We start from the raw sequence: 27,277 nt of genomic DNA, 5'->3' as shown, positions 1-27,277 counted from the left end.
TATCTTACGCCTTCAATGTGCATTCAGCGATAGCCTCCGAGATGGCTTCTGTGTCCTAGTTTTTATTTTATATATATTTATATACATTGTTATTGTTTATTCATAAACCAGAGCATATACACAGTCGGGGGGAATGGAAATGAGTGGATTCAGACTGGGGCTAATGGTTCTGTCGTAGGGTTTCCATTCTGGAGCCAAAGGAGCAAATTAAAATGGAAGGTTTCGGTGACCAGTGGTTAGGGCCAGACACCCAGAAGCTGGAATAACCAGAGCAGCCCCCCCAGTGGGAGACTGAAGTGGAAAGAAAGTATCTGATAGGGCAGTTACAACAGAAGAGTAAAGGTCCCCATACACGGGCTGATTCTAGCTGGCGATATGGGTCCCTTAGACCAATTCGGCAGCTAATTGGCCCGTGTATGGGCACTACCGATGGGCCTGCCCGACCGATATCTGGCCTGAAATTGGGCGGATATCGATCGGGCAGGTTAAAAAATCTGTGCCACCTCTGCATTGCCTCATTCATCATTTTTGGGGGAAAGCTAATAATTATGAATCAGCAATAATTACACAGTGATTTTTGGTCTCTGGATTAGTGTTGGGTGGTTGGGTGCTGTTTTTAGAATGGTTAAGTCCTCTACTACCCACCCTAGTTCAGATGGCTTGTTCATGCAAATGCCAGTAGCTTTATTATTGCCAGTTCACATGGGTACAATAAAACGGGCACCATCTTAGCTGGAATAGCACTGAACGATTACCCCCCCAGATCTGCTCAATATAGACCTGGGCCTAGTTTTTTCAAGCAGAAGAATTAGGTCATCTGTATGTAAGGCCTATTGACCCAGTCAATAAATAGAAGAGGAAATAGCCTAACGATTTGTTCATAAGCCAAAATAGAATTGTCGGTAACGGTGATACTACAGGACAGGCCTGGTCATGTGTAGAAACGCGCTTGGAGCAGTGAAGGAAAGAAGGTTCTAGCATCAGCTTATTAGTGGGTTCTTTACAGTAGGAGCAATTTGATTATGGAATTCGTTAAGGAGTGATTGGTGGATTCGTTATTATCGGTGAGCCTTTCCCTGGGTCAGCTCGTAGCATGTTTAGGAACGGTTGAACGTTATATCTTTCTTTTTCAGCCTCGCTTACTGAGGTAACTCCCAAGCAGCTTGGTCCCCACAAGTCTGAATATCGGTGCTGTACAATCCGCAAGTGTCCTGGCATCACAAAAGGTCCTTTCAGGGGTGACCAAGCCACCGGCCCAGCCAAACCTTTGAGGCCTGACCCACCCAGTTCAACATAACCATGTCTCAGACACCGGCGCAGTATATAGCAGCCAAGTACATACTTGGGTTAACTAGTTTGTGTTTTTCATAAAGGTTTCTGGTTTGTAGGTGTTCCCTTCAGAATCCCTGTGCCGGCTGTTAATCTGCGGGGATGTGTATTTACTCATCAGCCCCCCACCGTCCCTTTTTCTACCTACTCCCCAGCGAATGAAACAGGCCTTGTTTGGCTCCCCAGTTAAGTAATTGCCTCCCACAATTGTTACTCACAGCATAGTCAGTGCCTCATTACATACAGATGCCGGTGAATGTAGGGGAGGCCTACGACTTGTCTTCTTCCTGGGCTCCACACATCATGTTACTTAGTAGGAGTTATTATACAGAAGGCTTAAGAGTTAAACTATGGCCACCTTCATCAAATAGCAGTGGGGGTTAAGCAGAGATCTCACTTCATTAATGCGGGCGCCACTGTTTAATTAGCACCCACCCTGTGCCGCCACACTCACACACACCGAATCCATCTGAGTTTCTAAAAGCTCCCAGGAAGGTGACTGAGCTGAGAGGTGCAGGTGTATAGAGAAGTGATAAGGAAGTGTGAAGGAAAGGGGTGCGAGCAAGCAGGAAGTGTGCGGAGGCTGCTAACTACACCATGGTCTTTGGCCCGTGGCAAGTTCCGGTGTTAGGAAGGTCTGTGGAGCAAATATGTTCTAGAACGGAGGTCTTCAGGCTACTGGAGTACAGCTCAACAATGTCTGAACCTTTCATTGTTTGGATGCATCTTCTAGTAAGGTAGATATAGTGCTATATTTGTAGTTACTATCCCATAAAATAAGCCATACACCTGCCATTAGCACTCTCATGGTCCTAAGCACATAATTACTCTTTGACTTCCTGTAAGACTGGCCCATGATAGTGTTGGTGGTATTGGTCCCCTTGGCAGTATTGGTGGTACAGGTAGTGCCAGTAGTGTTTAAACACTTTGGCCTATAAAAAAAGCCTTACCCATAAGCTCATAAACTCTTTACTACTCCTCATCATCAGCAGCAAGAGCAGCGTTCTCTGCTTCTAAAATAGTTCTGCTGCTAAGCACATCACTGCTGTTCCTTCACGCTGACCACAAGAAGGTCCTGTCCGTGTAAATGTCCCCGCCATTAGTACTCCCGAGCCTGTCACAGCTGTGATTGCACTTTAGCCGAAAACCAGACTGACTCCGTTAATTGCCACTGTCAATAGTATACCTCGGCGCCAGGTGGGACTGGTCAATAAACCTCACTAACCGTCCATGACGGAATGGCCATTAAAATGTACTTACTCGCCATGGAGTCGAATGTTACGTTGGGGTGAAGAACATTCGTCCCTGAAGCCTGTCAGGGATATATCAGCTCGTGTTATAGACATTCTTAAACTGGTCCTTCTTGTTCTGGCCATTTTTGCTGGGAGAGTCCTTGACGCCAGCAATGTAGAATTTTAAGCCTGTACATAAAAGAGCTGACCCCACGCTAGGCTGCACATGGAGAAAGGAAGACAAAATCTTGATTATCGTGTGAGTTGTTTGCCTTTGACTCAGATTGAGATTCTTGTTCGATGCTGACTTCTGACTAGCGCAGTCTATTGAGCACACACAGTAGTCTGAATGTCACCAAGTGACCTTTTGTGGTGTCACCTTATCTGTATGGGCCTTGCGTGTTCTCTGCCAGCGGTTTGAAGGTTTTATTACAGTGAGAAGGGTTAAGCTGTGTGCCGCCCTCATCTCCAGCCATGAACTTTAGGGGAATTATGGGAAATGTAGTTCAAGTGCCCCTTGAAACTCAAATCTTGGGCATCCCTGGGTTAAATCATTGATTGATGATGGTAACCTCTGCTGACGGAGATCTGCAAATGAGACAGACTCATCTTGTCTTCATTCTTTATTTATAAGTAGGCAAGTTATCACGCTCCACTAAGGGCAGTGAGCTGAAATCATAGAATAGATAATAGACTCTCTGCACGCTTGTCTCTGTCTTTCTCTAACATTCAGACTAAGTGCCCCATCTATTCACTTCAAAGGTTCCGAAAGATTCCTGTGCTACAAATGTTATCTGGAAGATTTGGAGGGGTAGCGTATCTAATACAGGTTTTGCATAGTTACTGGTTGGCGAGGTGATGCGACTACTGTACAGAGAAGGTTGTAGGTGCAAGTTGGCAAAACTATGTCCCGAAATTATTCTACCTCTTACTAATCTGAGATCTAAAGGGTCACTGCTGCCAAGGGCAACAGAGGATAGACCACCACAAAGGATAGACCACCACAAAGGATAGACCTCCACAAAGGATAGACCTCCACAAAGGATAGACCTCCACAAAGGATAGACCTCCACAAAGGATAGACCTCCACAAAGGATAGACCTCCCTTGTGACCGTAGTAATCAGCCAGCAGTTTAATCGGCAGTGAGCTTAGACCCCCAAATAGAGGTTGAGGTGTAGAGGACATTGTCCCTTGCAACTTGAGAGAAGAAGAAATGTCAGGTTAAATAGAGGACACCCATGTTGGGATGAGTGATGCAGATGCATGGGTCTATGCCACTACTGTCAAATCCAAGAGAAAAATGTTCAACGCATTATTGGAAACATCCATTTAAGGTGACCATGGTCATGACATTAGCTCCAAGCTTGACAGAACCTGATTGCATGTGGCCAAAGTAATGCTTTTCTTGACTGATATGTGACTGTGGCTAGTCAGATAATGATTGGAAAGGCCCATTGGACTTAGACCATAGGGCCATGGTGTTCTGACGGGTCTTCTGGGAGCCTCAATGTGGTCCGAATGTAGTTCGATCACATCAGTCCACTGGCCAAAGATTAGCTTGTTTGACTTTCTCAGATCTTTCCGTTTGTGGCAATTCTCAAGCAGGTATATAGGGCTAGCCCCGATGGCCCCCATGTTAGCCTCCATGTTGCCTCTTGTGTAAGCCAGGCAGCTCCCCGCTCTAGTGTCATTAGCACCTGTCCTTGCAGTTTTACGACCTGCTTACGGCCTGCTCTATAGATCTCCACCTTTTTATGGGCCCTTTAGCTTCTCTACGTGACAGACCGCATGAAACCTCACTGGCAACACAGCAGATTCAACCAGCATTAAAGAAAAAAAATAGAAATTAACTCTCGCACAGCCTGGGAACAGTGGCGACAGATTTTTATTGGATGCCTTTACCTCTCCTTCTCCGTAGGACAACATAAACAAATGCTATTTTAGCTTCTCAGCCGGCTATTGAACGGCAAATGTTATTCTGTGGCTTCTGAGGCCATCCCTAATGTAACTAAACACCATTAATAAAAATTTGTGGTTCACCGAACATTCTGCCCCCCCCTCAAGTTTTCACTCTTTTCGGCAAAATTGCGCTTGAAAAGTTCATCACTGATACATTTATAGAGTTGACAAATAAATCAGTATTTGTTGGAACATTCGTATTTATGACAGGCAGTGCATTATATTCCGTGCACAAGATGTCCTTGTCTGGCGGTGAATAAATCCCAACGGGCTTAAGGGAATCATTCCGTCCCTTATAAAGAGACATTTTAGCCTGTTAACACCATCGTTGCTCGCGGCACAATTAGGCATGGGGATTGCTAGGGACCTAGTGGCAATAGATAGTTCCCAAAGTAGGATTGTCCGGGTTATGGTTCTTCACCTGCAGTTGAAGGGCAGTTGAAGAAGTTGAAGGATTGGTGGTGCCATTAGCCTTATGGATCCAGCCTATACTTACAGAGCAAGAATTAGTCCTTTGTGTTAACTACATAGACCCATTGGTGGTGCCATTAGCACCTGCAGAGCAAGAACCAGTCACATAAGTACAGAGATCTAATGGTGATGCCATTAGCCTTATGGATCAAGGCTACACCTGCAGAACAAGAACCAGTCACTTGAGTTAGGTACAGAGACCAAATAGTGGTGCCATTAGCCTTATGGATCCAGGCTACACCTGCAGAACAAGAACCAGTCACTTGAGTTAGGTACAGAGACTTAATGGTGGTGCCATTAGCCTTATGGATCCAGGCTACACCTGCAGAACAAGAACCAGTCACTTAAGATAAATACAGAGACCTAGTGGTGGTGCCATTAGCCTTATGGATCCAGGCTACACCTGCAGAACAAGTACAGAGACCTAATGTGGTATCATTAGCCTTATGGATCCAGGCTACACCTGCAGAACAAGTACAGAGACCTGGTGGTGGTGCCATTAGCCTTATGGATCCAGGCTACACCTGCAGAACAAGTACAGAGACCTGGTGGTGGTGCCATTAGCCTTATGGATCCAGGCTACACCGGCAGAACAAGTACAGAGACCTGGTGGTGGTGCCATTAGCCTTATGGATCCAGGCTACACCTGCAGAACAAGTACAGAGACCTAGTGGTGGTGCCATTAGCCTAATGGATCCAGGCTACACCTGCAGAACAAGTACAGAGACCTGGTGGTGGTGCCATTAGCCTTATGGATCCAGGCTACACCTGCAGAACAAGTACAGAGACCTAGTGGTGGTGCCATTAGCCTAATGGATCCAGGCTACACCTGCAGAACAAGTACAGAGACCTAGTGGTGGTGCCATTAACCTAATGGATCCAGGCTACCCTTGCAGAGAAATTGCCAGTCACTTAAGATAAGTACAGAGCCCTATTGCGTGTTCCTTTTAAGCACATAACCAGGGTTTGTCACCTGATAGACTTCCATAATGCTGCAGTAATCTTTTCTCCAGATGTCCCCTGCCCATATGGCGAGCCTAGCTGGTGTATGCTTAGGCGGCTGAAATTAAGAAATGTATGCACATTGCAGTCTTGAGTGCATCTCAGCTGCTGTGTCTTATTGTTCCAGGACTATATTTAGCCATCCTGCATTGGTGGGCTCAGCACACACATCTCCTTTTGCAGTAAAGGAATTTTGTTGCCACGTAAAGACCGTCACGGTGTCTCCATGGGTGAGCCGCGCATCGCAAGTGGCCGCAGCAGCTCCACATTCTGGAGTTGGGGAGAGCTCGTATGTCGCCATAAGGGCATAGGTAGTGACAATGGGTTGAGTAACCCATAGCAACTAATCGGCAGTTACCTTGGGCTAATGAAGGTAATGGATTGGTTGCTGTGAGAGACTGGGGAGAGAGCAAATTTAGCTCATCATCGTGCCAAGGAAATCTTAGCCCTGGCATGTTTTCAGCAACCTGTAGTCTGAAGGTCTGCAACAAACCTGTCCTTTCCTGAGGTTGATAGTTATAAGATGAGAAGAAAGAACTTACTACGATTGTTTGGGTAAAGCAAAGTCGTTGGTTGCCCTAAAACATAAAAATTAGTGGCTGCCAACACTATTTGTGTGTTTTTAGGTCATTGACCATTCTTGAGTTAGATGCATGGTACCAGATCTCTTGGTGGCCCCCAACCAAGGACAGTTCCCATCAGCCCTCTCCCATTTCCACTATCCCTGCCCTTCCAGCCAAGGACAGGCTCCATCAGCCCTCTCCCATTTCCACTATCACTGCCCTTCCAGCCAAGGACAGTTCCCATCAGCCCTCCTAACTATTAGCCGCCTCTCTTTCAACAACTGCAGACTGAATATATATCCATATTGTCACCCCCAAGTTGCGTAGAACAGGAAGAAATCCATTGGAGAGTCTTAATTCCACAACAATGCATATCCGCACACAACTTCAGGGGAAATCAGAGTAGTCATGGCGGCCATCTTTGGATAGCAGATGTTAGGATGCCATCTCCAGAGCTTCTAGCTGGGGTTGGAACCTCCATTATGCATTTTGTTTTATGCCAAATATGACTCCACGTGGAGTCTGACCTGGTGTAACCTTTTCTAAAGAGACCTATTGAGTTCCTTTATGCTCAGCGTGCACCGTCGCTATCTCCTGTCCTGTTAGCCGGGCTGCTTTTGTTTTTCTCCAGGCCCCAGTAGGCTCACAGATAGTGCAGGATGTCAGTATCCTAAGTGCAGAGCAGAGCATGGGGCCAGGACATAAAATCCTAAATTGCATCTAATTGCCATCCGCACTCCACTAAGATACAAAGTCAAAAACAACAGGAAACCATTAGAGGAGTTGAAATGACTCGGAGCCTACCATTTAGAGAGGAGCCACATTCCCTGTACACCCTTTCCGATCCTGTAACCCCTACATTCCGATAGACCATGCCAGGGGCGTGTTGGCGTAGCTTGGGACTTAACTGTTTTCCTTATTTTTTGCCTGAGGAAGTCAAAGTTTTTATTTTGTTAAGACTTTTTCAAGCCGCTGAAACTTCTACAGTTGCTGGAAAGGGCAACAAAGAGACGGCTGTAGCTTATTCCATATCTCAGAACTACTGTAACTCCAAGCAGAAACGGCCATGTAACATCTGTGCCTTCATAATATCATATACTGCCAAGGGATACAAGTCTTCTCCTCTGGATACATCTGTTCTCCTCTGGGTTTTAGCCAGACTGTAGATTCTAGATCCACCTGTGGTAAGGAATCTCAGCATTCACTTACTGCTGTGTGATAGAAGGAAGGACCCCCATAGTGGTTACCAAAGCCCCCTCTCTGCTGCAAGGGCTGGGGAGAGCCAACCAGTGGGGTTACCTACCAAGGAGACCTCTTGGGTAAGAAAAGCTAATATCCCAGCTATTGGTATGGTAATGATTCATCTCCATTTCATATTATGTGCCAGTTTAGAATTATGTTGGCGTACCCACTGTGGTCATCATCTTATATGATTTGCCCACCAGTCCTACATCATACTAGGTTACATAGTGGCTTACTAGATACAAGTGTACACTATATCTGTGGACTAGGGCTTGCCAGCCTTAGCTCCAGCTATTGTAGAACCCATCTGCTACTATAGGCACCATCTCTCCCTACTATACCTGCTATCACACAGCCCCATTCCTTTCCCAGAGGCTATTATCCCCCCACTGCTACTATAGGCACCATCTCTCCCTACTATACCTGCTATCCCAGAGCCCCAGTCCCTTCCCAGAGGCTATTATCCCACTGCTACTATAGGTACCATCTCTCCCTACTATACCTGCTATCCCACAGCCCCAGTCCCTTCCCAGAGGCTATTATCCCACTGCTACTATAGGCACCATCTCTCCCTACTATACCTGCTATCCCACAGCCCCAGTCCCTTCCCAGAGGCTATTATCCCCCCCACTGCTACTATAGGCACCATCTCTCCCTACTATACCTGCTATCCCACAGCCCCAGTCCCTTCCCAGAGGCTATTATCCCCCACTGCTACTATAGGCACCATCTCTCCCTACTATACCTGCTATCCCACAGCCACAGTCCCTTCCCAGAGGCTATTATCCCCCCACTGCTACTATAGGCACCATCTCTCCCTACTATACCTGCTATCCCACAGCCCCAGTCCCTTCCCAGAGGCTATTATCCCACTGCTACTATAGGCACCATCTCTCCCTACTATACCTGCTATCCCACAGCCCCAGTCCCTTCCCAGAGGCTATTATCCCCCCCACTGCTACTATAGGCACCATCTCTCCCTACTATACCTGCTATCCCACAGCCCCAGTCCCTTCCCAGAGGCTATTATCCCCCACTGCTACTATAGGCACCATCTCTCCCTACTATACCTGCTATCCCACAGCCCCAGTCCCTTCCCAGAGGCTATTATCCCCCCACTGCTACTATAGGCACCATCTCTCCCTACTATACCTGCTATCCCACAGCCCCAGTCCCTTCCCAGAGGCTATTATCCCACTGCTACTATAGGCACCATCTCTCCCTACTATACCTGCTATCCCACAGCCACAGTCCCTTCCCAGAGGCTATTATCCCCCCCACTGCTACTATAGGCCCCATTTCTCTACAGGCAGGATCTCTTCTTTGCCCCCCTAATATAGACAGCTTTGCCATTACAAACCCAAAGAGTGATTTTCAGGTCATACTCTGCACTGCTGTACACCACAGCATGTTTATTTTGGGAAGGCACTGCTGTAAATTACAGTGCTGTGTGAAAATAAGCAGGTTTAGAGAATCTAAGAGAAACCAGCTGCCGAGCGTTGTGCCGATTCTCTAAAGTCAGCAGAGATGTGTGTATTCATTGCAATTATGTATCTGGTCCCAAAGAAGGGCATTTATTGCTGAAGGAAGCACTGCTGAGGCAGCACCAGGGCCCGATGGTACGCTTGGCCCAAAGCTGATTTCAAAATGAACTGAGATCCTAATTCATGTTTATATACAAGGGAGGAACCAGAGCAGAACTGCGGAGAGAGGGGCACATCTTCCCAGCCAGGTCCCAAAAATATCCCCGAGTGAGGCGGCGGGGAAGAAACGTGCGCTTGTGAGGGTGGCCGTAATGACAAGGCCATATGTGTCGGCTTTGGGAGCCACCTGCTAATAATTGTTTATTTGACTTAGCCCAGCGATTAGGTGTGTGCGTATAAATGTGCGTGTAGGCCCTGTTTGTACAGACCTATATTTATATCTATATTAACGAACCATCTCTCCTCTTGCACTGCCAGCAAGTCCCCTCGCTACTGCTGAGCAGTTCCCTTGTCCCTATGCAGCCCCCGTGCCATGCACTGATGGGATAGGACTGTATCCCCTTACGTTCCTTCTGTGGGGCTTGGAACAGTCCGTGTTGCCCCCTACTTGGAGCCCAGGGTCAAAGTGGGCTTCCTAGTGGCCCACCTAAGAACCTGACCTGATCTTGGGCCCTGCCAATGTACCATTAGGTGCAAAATGTACTAAATGGTGGAACTCAAAGAGTAAGTGGGATTTATGGTATAGTGGGGAGATTCTCTGCTACCCGGTAGGCCAGTCCAACCCTGTAATACCTTTAGCTTTCCCTGTTCCAAGTAATAGGCTGCCTTTGGGCCATCAAGTACCTCCACTAGGCCAAGGGCCATGTCCCCCACCATTGCCCCAGTGTATGATGGCGGCTCAGAGCTGAGCTTTTCCTGGTTGTGATTTCAGACATTAAGAAAGAAAGGTTTTAACGGGTGTGACAGCCCCGAGCCCGATGGGGATGACTCGATTGACCAGAGCCCCCTCATGGAAGACAAGTACCGCAAGGCCAGCGAGGACCTGGACATTCTGTTCAAACGATACGGTGTAAGTAGCAAGTCCTCTCCAGCCGCTCTTCATCTCTCTCTCTTTCTTCTCTCTCTCTTTGTGTGTGTGTGCGTTTCTCTTTCCTCCCTGCTCCCCCTAACACTGTAAAAAAAAAACCCCACACAAATACCCCCACCCCATACCCTCAACTCCCTGACCCCCCCAACCTGAAAATGAGCAGGCGCTGAACAAGAAGCACAGGGAGTACGAGAGCCCAGACGCAGATGAGGTTTTTGCGCTGACTCCGCAGACGGAAGAGAAGTATAAAAAGATTGACGAGGAGTTTGATAAAATGATGCAGAGTTATAGACTCGCAGTGAGTACCGTGGGGAGTGAGCCACAGGCCAGAGCAGCACTGCAGGTTCTGCCATAGTCCAGAAGGTTCTAGGTTCACTTCCAGCCACGGACACGTCATTCATTTCTATTCCCTTAACCAGAGAGGGCATGGCTAATTGTGGCCAGAACATTCCTTCTCTGGATATTTACACGGACGGCTATGGCTCATTAGGCCATTATTATTATTCAGGGTTGTTTTCCATTGACAGCCATGGCAAGTACAGCTAATAGCCCTTGGCAAGTAACTGAAATGGCGGCAGTAAGCCACTCATAGCGTAGGCAATTTTATAGGCTAATGAAAAACCTCAGTGGTAGTTGCCATATTGTTAGTCCTACTCAGTAGAATACCATTCTTACTGGTTAAAAGTCTATAGCGAATAAACACCTCTGGTTATTATGTGTTGCCTTAAGGCATCTAAACGATTAATGGACCTGGAGGAGACCAAGCTTCTGCTACATTATTTTAGGAGCCAGAAGCAGAGGACAGACCCAGACAGGCACTGCCTGCAGTAGCCATTGTGCTTGCACATACATACAAACCATCAGAAATGTTAAGAATGTATATTGTACAGCTGCACATAATGGCATTTACTTTTAGTACACAAAAGCCGCTTTTCTTGGGTGGCCTTCCCCTTTAAAAAGCTGTGCACGGAATCAGGGGATGCCCAGGGTCCCGCAGAACTGGAATTTTCTGTGAAAGAAAAATAAACCTGTTCTGAACAGATATAAAGGGTATATTTGTACTGTAATTCAGAGTTTACATTTTCCCCCGGATGAAAGGGGATCGGATCGTAACCCCCCGAGGCCACTTGGAGCCTCCATATCCCCCATTAATCACGACTACAAAGCTGTAAAGCGTGGATAGGGACCCAAAACCTGCAGTGCTGCTCCACTCAGAAGGGAGACTTAACCCCTCTGCAGCTGTGCTGGCTTTTATTGGCCCAGTCAGAGGCTTGGGGGGTTAAGGAGCAAAGTTGGTGTGTTCTTTGCATGGCTCTGCTTAATGGCCTAGGCTTCTCAACACTGATCCAAGCTGCAGGCACTATATATATATATCTTTATATATATCATAATCAAGGTTTCTCCAGGGTCGGGGAGACTGCAATTACTCTGAGGCTGTTCTAATACACAGGGCAGAATTATACTACCCCTAAAAGGTTACTTCCCCTTTAAAAAGGTGACAGTAAGATAAGAGAGCTTGTCTTTCCAGCACTTTACCATTTATAATTCTAAGAAATCCATAATAAATCTAAGAAAGTGACACCATTGACGGTAATATTTCTGACCACTAGAGGCGCTGTGGCATATCGTTCTATACAAAGTAATATGGCAGCACCTATCCGCATACATAGGCAGTTATCCAGAGAGGGACAGTGCTGTTCATACCATACGCCAAGCTCTCTTACCTTACTATATAAAGGGAAGCAAAACTTATAAACGTAGCTTATTTCCCCTTTATAATCAGTGTAGGAGGCAAGGGAACCAAGGCTTCCGTGAAATCTCCAGCGCTGTCCCTTTAACCCGTAACTGATGTGCCAGACTGCGTGCTCTTGCGTTTGGGAACTGCAGACTCCTAACCATGACCCACTAACTCTACCTGTGTATTGTATGAGAATGACTGTGTTATTGGTTCGTGTCTGTGCCAAGGGGACAACTCCCTGCTCCATCCACGCGTTGCCCTACACTACACTTGCACCTTGGTTGGGGCCTTTAAGCTTTCCCGAGCTGCCCAGTGCCCAATGGTTGAGCAGGTAGAGGGCAAGGTGGCGCCGATGCCATTGGAGGCTGTGTAACCCTAACATGGTTGGCTGTGCAGAAGAACCAAATGAAGAAGGCACCTGTTGATATTCCGTGTTTTTTGTTTTCTTTTTCCAGTCTGCAGTGCCAGCCCCGAATTTTGCCATGCCGGTTACTGTACCAGTGACCAACCAGAATGCACTGCAGTTCAGCAACCCAGGTGGTTCCTTAGTCACACAGTCACTGATGACCTCCTCATTGACAGACCCACGGCTCCTGTCTCCACCCCAACCGGCCTTACAGAGGAACACGGTATCACCTGGTCTACCTCAGAGGCCAGCCAGTGCAGGTAAGCTCCAGCTCTCCTCCCTCCTTAAGGTCCCCGTACACGGGCCGATTCTAGCTGCCGATATTGGTTCCTTAGACAGATTCAGCAGCTAATCAGCCAATGTATGGCACTACCGACAGGCCTGCCCGACTGATATCTGGCCTGAAATCGGCCAGATATCGATCAGGCAGGTTAAAAAATCTAGTTGGATCGGGGACCGCATTGGCTCGGTGATGCAGTCCCCGAACCGACTTTGCCTATACCCGTCGAACGATCGAATTACCCTGGATTCTCACGATATCACCCACCCGTAGGTGGGGGATATCGGGAGAAGATCCGCTCACTTGGCGACATCGCAAAGCGAGCGGATCTGAAGGTGTATGGCCACCTTTACTCTGTGAGATGGAGACAGTAGAATAATATGGCTACAGTAGGGCCAGGTTCAGACGGTAACATCGTAGTGCTGAAGTCCAACTCCCCGCACTCAGCCAAAGCTGAAAGTCCAACTTTATATAAAGGGCCCTGTCCCTAACCACTTTCTTTTTCCCTGTAGGTGCAATGTTGGGAGGGGAATTGAACAACTCAAATGGAACGTGCCCAAGCCCTGTAGGTGAGTGAATTAGGGCTAATGTTGGGAGATCCGAATCATCATTGCACATTTGATTGGCCAGTGTGTAGGTGCTGAAGGGAACCCTCGCTGTAACTGAAGCCTGCTAAGAACTGACTAACCAACCAGTCAGCATGGAAAAGTCTCTTGGTGCCCATTCCCTGCCCCTGTAGGAACTGTTCTGTGGATTCAGAGCCGGGGCTGAGATGCCAGTCATCACCTAGCAAAGCCAAGGGGTGGCTGCGTGTAGTCCCCTGTTACAAAAGCCACGTTTGCACGGGCAGATATTTCCTATATCATCTAATAAAAAGCTTAGCCATTGGCTTTCCTATGCCCCTTCCTCCCTGTACATCTTCCCATCCATGATATGCTGCCGTGCAGCCTTCTGTACAGAGCGGGTACATCTGCACCAGCGATAATAATAATTATGTGCCAGTCTCTGCTGCCCACTGTCCCTTCTCCATTATTGCCGATCCACAGCTCCAGCCATCAAGGAAAACCTCATGGTGCTGCGGCACTTCATGGAGAGCCCATTAGTTTAGAATGGACTGTAGCTGCAATTACTGGTGCCTTCTAAATAAATGCCAGGCTTGCCCCTGCCAGCTTTCCATGGAAGACCATGTATGGCAGTGGGCACCCATGCACATTAATGGCTCTGAGGCTAATTCCCTTTGGAACTTGGCGAAAAGAGATTTGATTTCAGAAGGTTTCTTCTCTCGTGCTGATCCATGAAGCGCTGAGGGGTTTAGCCATGCATCCCCCCCACTAAAATCACTGGTCAGGGCAATCCATGCCAACCCTTGCACTTCATGGGCACAGTAAATATCCGCCTTGGCCGTTAGATTAGTAGTAAAAAAAAACCCTTTTATTTTCTCGTGCCGCTTGTCTCCGAGCGCTGCCACGCCAGTTTCACGCAGGTGTCGAAGGCATTTAAATCTCTTCTGCCCGTAATGAGACAAGACACCAATATACACTCGCCCCTTTAGACATGCCATGTGAATTCCTGCTTGGCAGCTAATGTGCCCGAACTAAACTCTGGGAAAGGGCAGAGCGAGGGAATGAACGGCTCCACTGTGAGGCTTATAGGGAGCGGGCACCTTAATGTAACTGGGATTCAGGACTCCCAGTACCCCCCATACAGTCTGTGCCAGCTTGAAGGCCCTTTAAGAGATATTCTGGGAATGTAGAGAGCTGTAGTTCAGCATTTAGATGCAAACTGCACATCTGCAGCCATTCAGGATGTGTATTTTACATGTATCCAATTTTAAAGGGGTGAGGCGGCGACTGTAGTTTCCACTGAACGCAGAGTCCCCTCCCCGTAGATTCCGTCTTGTCGCCCCTTTATCTGCCGAGTCTGCCCCTCCGCCGTCTCCCCTTCTCCAGCCCCAAGCCCCGTCAGCTGTTGCAGATTCTGGCTGGGCTGGTTCTATGAATGTCAGAATTGACGTCACTCCGCATTCCTGTCATTCTTCCTGCCCGCTCCAGGAAACTAGAGTAAGGCTTCTGCTGCACGGCCTACGGGGGGAGGTCTAGAGACATGCAGCCTCTCTCTGCTCCGACAGAACCACCACAGGCCCAGATATGCTCCACACACACATATAACGAGCAACTCGATTGGCCCATTCATGTGTATAGCATTTTCTTGGAACTCTTAGCCCCATCTGTATATTTGCATTGATACTTATAAGTGGGAGCTACCATACTGCTTTCCATAGGTATGACCAAGGTTTGCTTCATACACTCCAATGCAACGGAGGCTCCTACTCATGTACAACCCCGATTGCCCAGAACCTGGGTTAGACAGCAATAATGGACATATAATTTATGTATATATATATATATATATATAGCTTTGTCACATGATGTATCTAAAGGACGTGCCCTGTTATATGTTTATGCAGGAAATGGTTACATCAGCGCTAGAGCATCTCCGGGTCTCATACCAGTATCCAATGGGAACAGTCTGGGCAAAGTCATCCCGGCTAAATCTCCACCGCCTCCTAACCAAAATAGCCAGCTCGGAGCCAACAGCCGCAAACCAGACCTGCGTGTTATCACCTCACAAGGCGGCAAAGGGTTGATGCATCATCTGGTGAGTGCGGGGATCTTCCTAAGCTATTGTATATGCCATCTCCTCCACCCTTGCCCTGCAGTCCATTGTAGGAACAGCCTCATCTTTAGTCTGGAGATAATACTAGCACCACCGGTGAGCTTGTTCTTCAGGAACATGGAGGCCTCAGTGGGTTCTCTGGCCAGGGAGGTTTATTTATGAGATTGATGGGCCCTGCGTTTCTGTTTCATGGTGCCTCCTTGGGTACCACTGATGGTCAGAAGAACAACCAGAATTCTGTGGCTGTAGCTTATCCAGGGTTTTATTAACAATCCAGGAAGACATCTCTCAGGAAATGAGTAGAAGCCATGTCAGGGTAAGGCATCTTTTGCAAATATATCAATAGAACTGAGGCCCCAGAGAGGTGACCGATCAAGAGGGGGCAGGGTCCTTCTGTGAGGAATCTAGAAGACTATCAACATGATGAGGTGTCCAATGACACATAGAGGGGACAAAGGGAATAAAGAAGCTTTAGTCATCCCATGAAAGATCTAGAGGCCAGTTGACCTTTGTCATCATGTGAGAGATGGAGAGGGCAACCAACTTAGAGAATGATATTGTCAAGGAAGCAAGGTTGTCCTGTGAGAAATCTAGAGAACAATCATTACAAAGCTTGAGGGGTCCACTGAGAAATGTAGAGGACAAATAGGATAAGGAAGCCTGAATCATCCCATGAAAGATCCAAAGGACAACTGGGTCACGTGCCATCCTTTGACAGATCTAAAGCATAATTGGCCTGTACCAGCCAAGGAGAGATCTAGAGGATGATTGGCTCATGTTAGCTTATGGCATCTTGTTAGAGATTAGAAGCTGTTCCTTAGTTGAATGTAGAAGGTGGTCCATTTGGCTTGTTAGGGGGCTCCAGGCCTGGATGAGGGGGAGATGGTGACGCTGTGTATGTGTCGGTACCTACAAGCTGTGTTACCCCGTGTTAGCCAGCCGGGAGGAATACCATGCACTTTATTGCTTCAGCCTCTGTGTACAATTCCTTGTTCTAACAGCTTTGTTTGGTGTTTTCTCTCCCTCTCTTCTTCATTTCTCTGCTTTTTGCCCCCAGACTGAGGAGCAGTTGGAGATGGTAAGTCTATATGCTTGCTCTGTGCCGTACCTTTTCCTCCCCTGTTGTCTGTTACTGCCCTGTACAATATGCATGTACGTTATATGCACCGTGTCTGTGTGTACAGCAGTGCCTTTCTATACATGTAAATACGGTATAATATAACCCCTGTGTGTACCCCAGGCTGCACTATAGCTTCCTGCCCCTGTGGTGGCCAGTTGCCTTTGATGGCCGGCAATCACAAGGGCACTTAGGTGGGGGGGGTGAGTTGAAGGCAGCCCATTCTTCTTGAAGTAACACCCCGGCTGTCCTTCTTTTCACACCACGGATGTGTGACCTAACCCCAAGGAGACGTGTGACACTCCCTCTCCATGAAAAGCTCATTGTCATCCCAGGAATGAGGGGCGGCGGGCAGATACATGGGGCCGCTTCTGCTCCAAGGCACAAACAGGCCCAGGACGGGAGGAAATAGGGCACCTTGGTGTTAAGGGGCAGTGGGAATAAAAGGGAGAGGGGGGGTGGCTTTGGAAATCCATGTCTTTAGAGATAATCGTGTGGCTCCGGCCTGGCTCCTTCATTTGCCCGCTGGTAGCAGGTTTGGGTGGGAAATGAGTGAAGCCGCACGTACCCAGAGCCCAGATAATAGATGTGCATGTATGCGCTGCACGCCTGGCACAGCTAGACTGCTAATTAGAGAGTAACGATCGCCCCGCTCAAGGTACAGCCACGCCATGGGGGTATAACACATTGGCACAATGGGGATTTGCCTTTGTAAACAGATCTCAGGGCAAGGGCCAAGGTGCCAGGGCTAAAGCAACTCAATACGTTGGCCAACGTCTCCTTTCAGTATTCTGACTGCACTGGGCAAGTTAAATCGTTTGTTGGGCTGCTAGATGGGACACACTTGGCCACGGTTTAGTCTGTACAGATGTGTGAGCTGGCCGGAGGGTATATGATATACTTGGCACGCTCTGGCGCTGGCATTTAATCCGGGTGTCTGTTTTTTGTGCAGAGCGCCCAGCGGTTAGGAGGCGTCTCACAAGCGGCCCATTCGCTCACCACCCCGGTCGTTTCAGTTGCGACTCCCAGTTTACTGTCACATCATGGACTGCCTTTCTCTGCCATGCCCACAGCATACAACACAGGTAAGTGGCTTCTCTGAGGGGAGGAGACGGGGGAATCTATTGCTTCTGTGTCATGTCAGTCTCTGGGGTATGTGTTATTGTGGGCAGAATTAGCGCCAGGGCTTTTATCAACTTCTGCTTGGTTGGTAGGGGTTGCTATCCAGTAACCTTTAGCAACCGGATGTTTGCCTTTGTGCAGTAGTGATTTGTGATTCTTGAAGTGTACAGGTATACTTTGGGCACACTTTAGGGTGCAGAGGTGGAAGCACTTTAGGGTGCAGAGGTGGAAGCACATTAGGGTGCAGAGGTGGAAGCACATTAGGGTGCAGAGGTGGAAGCACATTAGGGTGCAGAGGTGGAATCACATTAGGGTGCAGAGGCGCAATCACATTAGGGTGCAGAAGTGGAAGCACATTGGGGTGCAGAGGCGCAATCACATTAGGTTGCAGAGACACAAGCACATTAGGGTGCAGAGACACAAGCACATTAGGGTGCGGAGGCGCAGTCACATTAGGGTGCGGAGGCGCAGTCACACTAGGGTACTTGAGGATGTTACAGAGCAGTATCCCAGCACTGATTGGCTGAGAGAGCAGGGTGCACAGGATGTCCTTGCCTAACTGGGTTACATTATCATTATCCCCAAACCCCTAATTAAGCGCCGCCCGCTCCCTGTATTTATGAGAGTGACACAAAGCGAGTTTTGCAGATGGCAGCGCGGCATGAAACAATCACACTACACGCTAGCCTGCCAGCAGCCCTAATGGGAAGGGTGGTTTAGGGACCGGCTCCAGTAACCGATGCGAGGGAGGCACTCCCTGGGCTCTGCTAGACCCGGACTGGTTTGACTTCTTTTGAGCAACGAGAGGCTCACGTGCAAGCGAAACCGAGTACACCCAGAGAGAGTAGGGAGTGAGGGAGACTTGCCAGTCACGCAGCGCAGCGTTGTGGGGACAGGGAGCACATTAAAGGGGAAATTTAGCCTCAGAAGTAATTGCCAAAACTTCTCTTTTGCTTTTAAATTGTTATTCTGCCGCTTCCCAACCCTAAACTCTCCTAGTTGTCAGGGTCAACAAACCTAGCAACCACCTCTCTGTGCTGTCTTGTGGCTCAGATTGGGCAGCACGCCCGAGTTTGATCCTGGACTGGGGTTTCCTCACGTAAAAAGACCAACTGCAAATCAACTTTATTTTGAATAAGAGCTGCTCCTTTAATGTCACCTTGCACCTGTGGTGTTGCTGTACGCCTGTGCGTGGGCTAATAATACCCAAGGTGTGACTACTAACAGTCACTGGGTTACTAAGCATCCACCTTGTACCTTCCGTAAGGGCACTGGGTGCCCAGTAACCAATTAGTTCAGGATGCAGACCCACCCCATAAACACAGAGGAAAATCAAGGTGCAGCCAACATTCCCTTCCTAAGGAGCACAAGTGAGTAACTGGGTGCGGGTGCAGCTACAGCAGAACAGTGGGGTGCTGCTGCCCCCTGCTGGAAGAAATAGTCGCTGCTTTGTAGCATAGAAATAACCTTTCAGCTAGGCGCTAGGCCAGGGGGCTCAAACTCAATTTACCTGGGGGCCGCAAGAGGCAAAGTCAGGATGAGGCTGGGCCGCATAAGGGATTTCACAAAAAATTGGCTTTCAGGGGATAATGCAAGGCACGGCGGGCGGGAGCTGCTGATTGCGGAAATGACGTTATACCATAACAGTTATTATGGGAAGACGTTCTGTGTGCACAATTAGCTCCTTAGCAGCTAATTGTGCACACAGAATGTCTTCCTATAATAACTGTTATGGTGGCATAATGTCATTTCCGCAATCAGCAGCTCCCGCCCGCCGTGCCTTGCATTATTCCTTGAATCGCAATAAAAATCGCGACCCATTCATTGCTTTTGAGAAGGCGTTGGTGCGGGCCACAAAATACTGTACCGAGGGCCGCGAGTTTGAGACCCCTGCGCTAGGCTGACCCGCCATTGGCACAGGGTGGCATTAACTTACCCCACTACCCGGTGGGGTGAGTTAGTGTGGTAACAGGACAGGAGGGGGCCCTTTGGGATCTTAAATAGCCTTAGTGGGGAATATTGTTTTTTGTATAATGTATATGTTGCATTGCCAGAGTCTGTCTAACTGGTGATTGGCTCCCTCTCCCGCAGACTACCAGCTGACCAGCGCCGACCTGTCGTCCCTCTCTACATTCAGCTCTCCCAGCAGTTTGTCGCTCGGCAATGTGACTGCATGGCAACAGCAGCAACAGCAGCAGCATCATCACCAAGCGCAACAACTCATCCCGGTGTCACTCAGTAACTTAGTGTAAGTGTCCCAGCCACTCATTGGAGATATAGGCAGTGTATATGGCAGCTCCTACTTCCGACTACTGATATATATAGAAGTTTTGGGCCACAAGGTCTCTAAGCTATATCCCCCCCCCCGGGTAAGCTAAATAGTGATTTAAGAGCATCTCTAAATGGAGCCTTTTGGAACAGCCTGTGCCTTAGCACTCGCATTTAACAAGCATTTATGAGACAGTTAGGCAGTTATTTATTTTGCAGAACATTGCGGTCGGCAGCGTATTAGCTAGAAATGGTTGCTAGGGAATTTATAAGCGGTAAGTGCCATTCAATTGACTGTAGCGGCTACGGCCGCTTGTTCAGGGACTGGGCTGACTTCTCAAAGGAAAGGGCCTATTAAGTACAGGACTCTTTTATGAAGGAGCCGAAACACATATTTAGCTCTGCTGGGATTGTGCCGGCGTAATTACGGAGCCATCCCGCCGACGCTCCTTGGTAACAGCCGCCATTAAACCTGCTTGGAGTCACTGGGTCAGTCAGAGCTACTTGCCTCCCCGCGGGGACAGAGGGATGGTAATGGGGGAGGGCTCGGCGGGTTGCCTGGTAACGCGCAGGTTAAACCCAGAGGCGTCGCACTTGTACCAAACTAATCCACAAAAGGGGGTTTAGCTGGTTTTTAATGTATTTTTTTCTCTCTCTCTCCTTTCTTTATATCTTTCCCACTCTTCCTCTACTCTTCCCCCTTTTTCCTACTTTTCCCCCCACCCTTTCCCACTCATCCCCCCTCTTTTTGCCACTCTCCCCCCTCCCTTTCCCACTCATCCCCCACTCTCCCCCCTCCCTTTCCCACTCTCCCCCCCTCCCTTTCCCACTCTCCCCCCTCCCTTTCCTACTCTCCCCCTCCCCTCTTTGCCACTCTCCCCCCTCCCTTTCCCACTCATCCCCCCTCTTTTTGCCACTCTCCCCCCTCCCTTTCCCACTCTCCCCCCTCCCTTTCCCACTCATCCCCCCTCTTTTTGCCACTCTCCCCCCTCCCTTTCCCAATCATCCCCCCCTCTCTCCCCATTTTCTCTGTTCCACCCTCTCTTTCCCACTCTTCCTCCACTCTCTCTCTTCCTTCCCCCCGTCCCCCCCTCGTTCCCCCTCCCTTTATCTCTATAGGTCGAGTGGTCAGCTCCCACACACTGCCACCCTGACAGTCAACACCAACCCCAACATCAGCATCAAGAAGGAACCACCGTCCCCGAACAGAGAGAGGAGTACGGGAACCCCACTGAGCTCCTTCCCCCACCAGAGCCGGCACGAAGTCACCGGGCGCTCTCCTGTCGACAGCCTAAGCAGCAACGCCAGCTCATTTGAGGGGAACGACCGAGAGGACGTGCGGGGAGACTACACCTCGTCCCTCGGCCTTCTGAGACCCTCGGGCGACACGGAGAGCGAGAGCCAATCTGTAAAACGCATGCGACTCGACGCATGGGTGACATAACCGTTCTTTGTTGTGACACTTTATTCTTTCGCTCGCAGCCCACCTAAGGGCCGGGCAGAAGGGTGGAGTGCGACAAGGGAGGGTGGGGAGGGAAAAGGAATAGCCGCCAGTGGGATATATTGCTGTAGGGTGGGAACCTATCATAAACTGCCTGAGATATAGCTTTAGTATTTGGTAGGCATTCTTCCTAGTCCAGTGCCCCTGGCAATGTCTGCAAAGGTCACGGCACTCCATGGCTGCAGTGTATAACTCTGCTGTGTATAACCGCACATCTCCAGCACTCCAAAGATACCTGCTACCTTGTCGGAGTCTTCTTTAACTGCAGCTGCTAAATATGCCCCCCCACACTGACTTTGGTTTGCCCTTTCCGCCCCTCTCACTGCCTTACCTCTTGCCCCCAACACCAACTTTGCCACTGTGCTGGGGCAGCTTGAAATTCCGCAAGGGGCAGCAGCAGCAGAAGGAAACCTGGAGAGCCCTGTATTGTTATACACGGTGGTTCATTTACTGGCAGGATTAATATAATGGTTTCAATCCCCATTTGGACCTCATTGCAGCAAGGGGCTGTTAGCGTACAGCGGATCCACGCCGCCTCAGAGAACTCTGCTTATTTACAAGCTTCGGAGAGGTGTCACTCCTGTCCGTGAACATTGTGACGTCGTCCGACATTGTGACATCACCCGCTTAGCTTCATTTTCGCCTATTTATCCGCGGTGAAACGCTCACGTAGGAAACGCTGGGTTACGTACGGACAATGGATTCAGCCGTATACAGCTCAGCGCAGCATTAACCTTTCACCGAGAGATATATTCAGGGTCTATGCCAGACGGAGCCTGCCTCCTCCTCATCCTCACAGCGGAGATAAAGGCAAAGCAACACCGTCCAGACGTTTCCCGTCCCAGAAAGGAATCCCACGCCATGATCTTTCCGGCTTCAAACCCACGGTGCATATCAAGTCTGCATGTTCACCCCCCTCCCTCCCTGCCAGCCATGGAGTTCTGTATAATGCAGACATTGCCTTTTTTAAGAGAGAAAAAAAAACAAAAAAAAAACAAGAAATATATATAATATATTCATATATATATTTATTCTTTTAAATGCGGTATTTTTATTTTAAGGAAAGTGCAGGATATGATTTCACTTACTGAGAGAAAAGGAACCTTGCACGGCATCGGGTATTTCGGCACTGTCCCTCTCCCACACGTGAAGGGGTCGTAGCAAATAAGATCTGTGTAAATAAACCAATCGATTCAACATACTACAGTTATAGCCCCGCCCCCCCCCTCCCGACTCCAATAAGTGTAAAAAATTAACTCTCATTTCCCTGCCCTGATTTTGGTAAGTGAAATCATGAATCAGTCTCCTTCTATTGTAAGCACATCCATACAGGGGGGGTTGGCATATCCTCCCTTTCGGTATGGGGGTTCTTTACAATAAAGGTTCGTTCAGTTTTATCTGGGGTGCATTCCCATTGGCCGATACACCTTCCAAGTGCCTTTTCCTGTGTTTTCCTGCTCATTTAATGGCAAAAATTGACATTAAAGTCATATGTATAAGCCCAGTTAATATACATTTATATATATATATATATATAATATACTCCCATTGCAAGGACATGCCCGCAGATTATAAAATACATATTAATACCTCACTTATCATTAAGACAGCTCAGACCTATGTATTTATATACCATACAGAAAGAATAGGCGTTCCTCATTATCTAGATGTGGTCTTTACCTTCACCGCTTCAGTTCAGAACAAACCTGGCATACTCCATAGCAAGTCGTTTATATGGGGCATTTCTCATATCTAGGTGTGTTTTGCCTTTTGTTTTATATATATTGAATAGAATGATGGGCAAGTGGTTTGGGCCTGAGACAAGTATTTTATATAAGATGGACTGCAAATGTAGGCAGGGTTGGACTGGCCTGGGGTATCAGTGGATCACACGATGGGCCCAGTTTGGGAAGATAAGAATAATAAATATTACACTTGGCACTATCTCCATCCGGTTATTGTGAAAAAAAGACCCTACATGCCAGGTTTCTTGTTTAGCCTCTAGGAGTTCCCTATTTAGCCTATAGGAATTCCCTGTTTGGCCTCTAGGAGTTCCCTGTTTGGCCTCTAGGAGTTCCCTCTTTGGCCTCTAGGAGTTCCCTCTTTGGCCTCTAGGAGTTCCCTCTTTGGCCTCTAGGAGTTCCCTGTTTGACCTCTAGGAGTTCCCTGTTTGACCTCTAGGAGTTCCCTGTTTGACCTCTAGGAGTTCCCTGTTTGACCTCTAGGAGTTCCCTGTTTGGCCTATAGGAGTTCCCTGTTTGGCCTCTAGGAGTTCCCTGTTTGGCCTCTAGGAGTTCCCTGTTTGGCCTCTAGGAGTTCCCTCCCTATTTGGCCTCTAGGAGTTCCCTGTTTGGCCTCTAGGAGTTCCCTCCTTATTTGGCCTCTAGGAGTTCCCTGTTTGGCCTCTAGGAGTTTCCTCCCTATTTGGCCTCTAGGAGTTCCCTGTTTGGCCTCTAGGAGTTCCCCCCTATTTGGCCTCTATGAGTTCCCTGTTTGGCCTCTAGGAGTTCCCCCCTATTTGGCCTCTAGGAGTTCCCCCCTATTTGGCCTCTAGGAGTTCCCTGTTTGGCCTCTAGGAGTTCCCTGTTTGGCCTCTAGGAGTTCCCTGTTTGGCCTCTAGGAGTTCCCTGTTTTAGCCTCTAGGAGTTCCCTGTTTTAGCCTCTAGGAGTTCCCTGTTTAGCCTCTAGGAGTTCCGTTTGTCCTCTAGGAGTTCCATTTGGCCTCTAGGAGTTCCCTGTTTGGCCTCTAGGAGTTTCCTGTTTGGCCTCTAGGAGTTTCCTGTTTGGCCTCTAGGAGTTCCCTGTTTGGCCTCTAGGAGTTTCCTGTTTGGCCTCTAGGAGTTCCCTGTTTGGCCTCTAGGAGTTCCCTGTTTGGCCTCTAGGAGTTCCCTGTTTGGCCTCTAGGAGTTCCCTGTTTGGCCTCTAGGAGTTCCCTGTTTGGCCTCTAGGAGTTCCCTGTTTGGCCTCTAGGAGTTCCCTGTTTTAGCCTCTAGGAGTTCCCTGTTTGGCCTCTAGGAGGCCAAGTCTGACATGGTATCAGTCACACAAATACAAGTAAAATGGCGGTGAGTAGGATGGGCCTGTTAGAAAAGTAGTATGTGTAGAAGGCGTTCCTCATGTCTAGATTTTTTGCCTTCATTGGTTTAGCCATACCATGTGACATAAACAGAATAAAAGTGGGTGGAATTGAAACGAGACGTCTCAGATCCTCGTATCTGTCTTATGGGGGGTTTAAAATTGTCCATCCAATAATAATGGAGTTGATCTGCGGGCCACTATGACTCCGGCAGCAAAAACCAGGAAAAGGCAATGGATCCCAGATAAAACGAGCCGGCGGGAATAAAATTCCCGATTGAGGCAGACAATATGGACGCTAGAGAATGACGCGGGCCTTGGCAATGACCGGTTCTTGGAGAACTGTTTTTACTTTTTATTTTTTTTTTGTCTCACACGTGTAAATGATACTCAATATTCATTTTCAAGACAAGGAAAAAAAAAACAAAAACCCGACAATCTTTAAAAAAAAAAAAAGAAAAAAAAAAGAAAAAAAATTGAACCTCCCGCCCCCCCCCCCCCCCCCCCCCCCCGTTTTTATCTGTATAAATATTTGTTTCTGATTTTTAATATTATTTCTCGTGCTCATTTGTGCTGTTGACAGTTACATTGTGAATATTTTTTTTTTATATTCGTAAATTTTTTGCGTTCCGTAGAGTAGCTATTGTTTTTATTCAGTTTTTTTTTTCCCCCCCCTTTTCCCTTACGTTTTATTCAAGGGGGGTGTGGCGGAAACTTGCACGACACAAGACGAGAAAAAAAAAAAAACAATTTACAAGTTAAATGCTGCAGTTTTTAGAAGAGTGGAGAAAAAAATTTACGAAAATGAGCATATTTATTCTCGAAAGGCTAAAAAAAAAAAAAGGTGTAAAATGCATGAAGTCATATTTACAAAAAACACCAAAAATATAAAAAAAAAAAAGATAAAAAATTGTAACCTCAACGAAAGCGTAGCGTTTAAAATTTAAACGGAAAAAAAAAATAGCTAATATATTGTGTTTGGCTGGTTCGCTTTTCATTTTGTTTTTGTTTACTGTTTTTCCCCCTCTTTTTTGGACTCTGAGATACAATTGTGTATATTTTCATATAAGAGGTATGCACTGATATGTTTAAAAATGATATATTGCTTTTTAAAAGTGTGGTTACTTACCAAAGTTTCCGTCTATGCTTTCCCTTCTGAAATGTCACTAAAGGTCTCCTTGACCATTGGGTCTTCGATGGCTGCCACTCGGGTCAGTGACTGTTGCATGTCCCGCTGGCGCCAACCTGCTCGGAGCTTCATGAACACGTGCCATCTGTTATCAGCCATTCATCTCATTGCTATCAAGGGCATCTGGTTTCTTAAAGTCACACACACACACTCATAGGACGAGGGTTCTGTGTTGCCTATCCAAGCTGAAATGTAGGGCTCAGTCGTTAGCTGCAAATCCATAGGGTTCCGTTGAGTTGCCCTCTTCCATCTTGTTCAAGATAAACTGTAAAGCCAACATCCCTTTGGAAATGTAGGGCTCAGTCGTTAGCTGCAAATCCATAGGGTTCCGTTGAGTTGCCCCCTTCCATCTTGTTCAAGATAAACTGTAAAGCCAACATCCCTTTGGAAATGTAGGGCTCAGTCGTTAGCTGCAACTCCATAGGGTTCCGTTGAGTTGCCCCCTTCCATCTTGTTCAAAGCCAACATCCCTTTGGAAATGTAGGGCTCAGTGGTTAGCTGCAAATCCATAGGGTTCCGTTGAGTTGCCCCCTTCCATCTTGTTCAAAGCCAACACCCCTTTGGAAATGTAGGGCTCAATTGTTAGCTGCAAATCCATAGGGTTCCGTTGAGTTGCCCCCTTCCATCTTGTTCAAAGCCAACATCCCTTTGGAAATGTAGGGCTCAGTGGTTAGCTGCAAATCCATAGGGTTCCGTTGAGTTGCCCCCTTCCATCTTGTTCAAGTTAAACTGTAAAGCCAACATCCCTTTGGAAATGTAGGGCTCAATCGTTGGCTGCAAATCCATAGGGTCCCATTGAGTTGCCCCCTTCCTTCTTGTTTAAAGCCAACACCCCTTTGGAAATGTAGGGCTCAACCATTAGCTGCAAATCCATAGGGTCCCGTTGAGTTACCCCCTTCCATCTTGTTCAAGATAAACTGTAAAGCCAACATCCCTTTGGAAATGTAGGGCTTAGTCGCTAGCTGCAAATCCATAGGGTCCCGTTGAGTTACCCCCTTCCATCTTGTTCAAGATAAACTGTAAAGCCAACATCCCTTTGGAAATGTAGGGCTCAATCGTTAGCTGCAAATCCATAGGGTTCCGTTGAGTTGCCCCCTTCTTTCTTGTTTAAAGCCAACATCCCTTTGGAAATGTAGGGCTCAATCGTTAGCTGCAAATCCATAGGGTCCCATTGAGTTGCCCCCTTCCTTCTTGTTTAAAGCCAACATCCCTTTGGAAATGTAGGGTTCAATCGTTAGCTGCAAACCCATAGGGTTCCGTTGAGTTGCCCCCTTCCATCTTGTTCAAAGCCAACATCCCTTTGGAAATGTAGGGCTCAATCGTTAGCTGCAAATCCATAGGGTTCCTTGAGTAGCCCCCTTCTATCTTGTTCAAGATAAACTGTAAAGCCAACATCCCTTTGGAAATGTAGGGCTCAGTCGTTAGCTGCAAATCCATAGGGTTCCGTTGAGTTGCCCCCTTCCATCTTGTTCAGGATAAACTGTAAAGCCAATACCCCTTTGGAAATGTAGGGCTCAGTCGTTAGCTGCAAATCC

General features: G+C 47.9%; 1 protein-coding gene across 7 annotated transcripts in view; it reads left to right on the top strand.

Moving 5' to 3' along the window:
• The window catches only part of mef2d (myocyte enhancer factor 2D), a 127,241-nt gene extending 102,232 nt beyond the window's left edge, over window positions 1–25,009 (top strand). For 4 of the 7 annotated variants that reach the window (XM_031890603.1, XM_012953195.3, XM_012953196.3 and 1 more), the window contains 8 exons: window positions 10,215–10,352; window positions 12,564–12,774; window positions 13,307–13,363; window positions 15,262–15,452; window positions 16,528–16,548; window positions 17,540–17,672; window positions 19,801–19,957; window positions 21,097–25,009. In XM_031890603.1, coding sequence (XP_031746463.1) covers window positions 10,215–10,352; window positions 12,564–12,774; window positions 13,307–13,363; window positions 15,262–15,452; window positions 16,528–16,548; window positions 17,540–17,672; window positions 19,801–19,957; window positions 21,097–21,421 — 1,233 coding nt within the window. In that variant the 3' untranslated portion in view covers window positions 21,422–25,009. 7 annotated transcript variants of the gene reach the window in all.
• Window positions 25,010–27,277: the final 2,268 nt, after the last annotated feature.

This window comes from Xenopus tropicalis, chromosome 8 (genome assembly GCF_000004195.4).
Source record: "Xenopus tropicalis strain Nigerian chromosome 8, UCB_Xtro_10.0, whole genome shotgun sequence".
Taxonomy (NCBI): Eukaryota; Metazoa; Chordata; class Amphibia; order Anura; family Pipidae; genus Xenopus; species Xenopus tropicalis.
The sequence above is the reverse complement of the archived record's forward strand: the minus strand, read 5'-3'. Positions and strand labels throughout refer to the sequence as shown.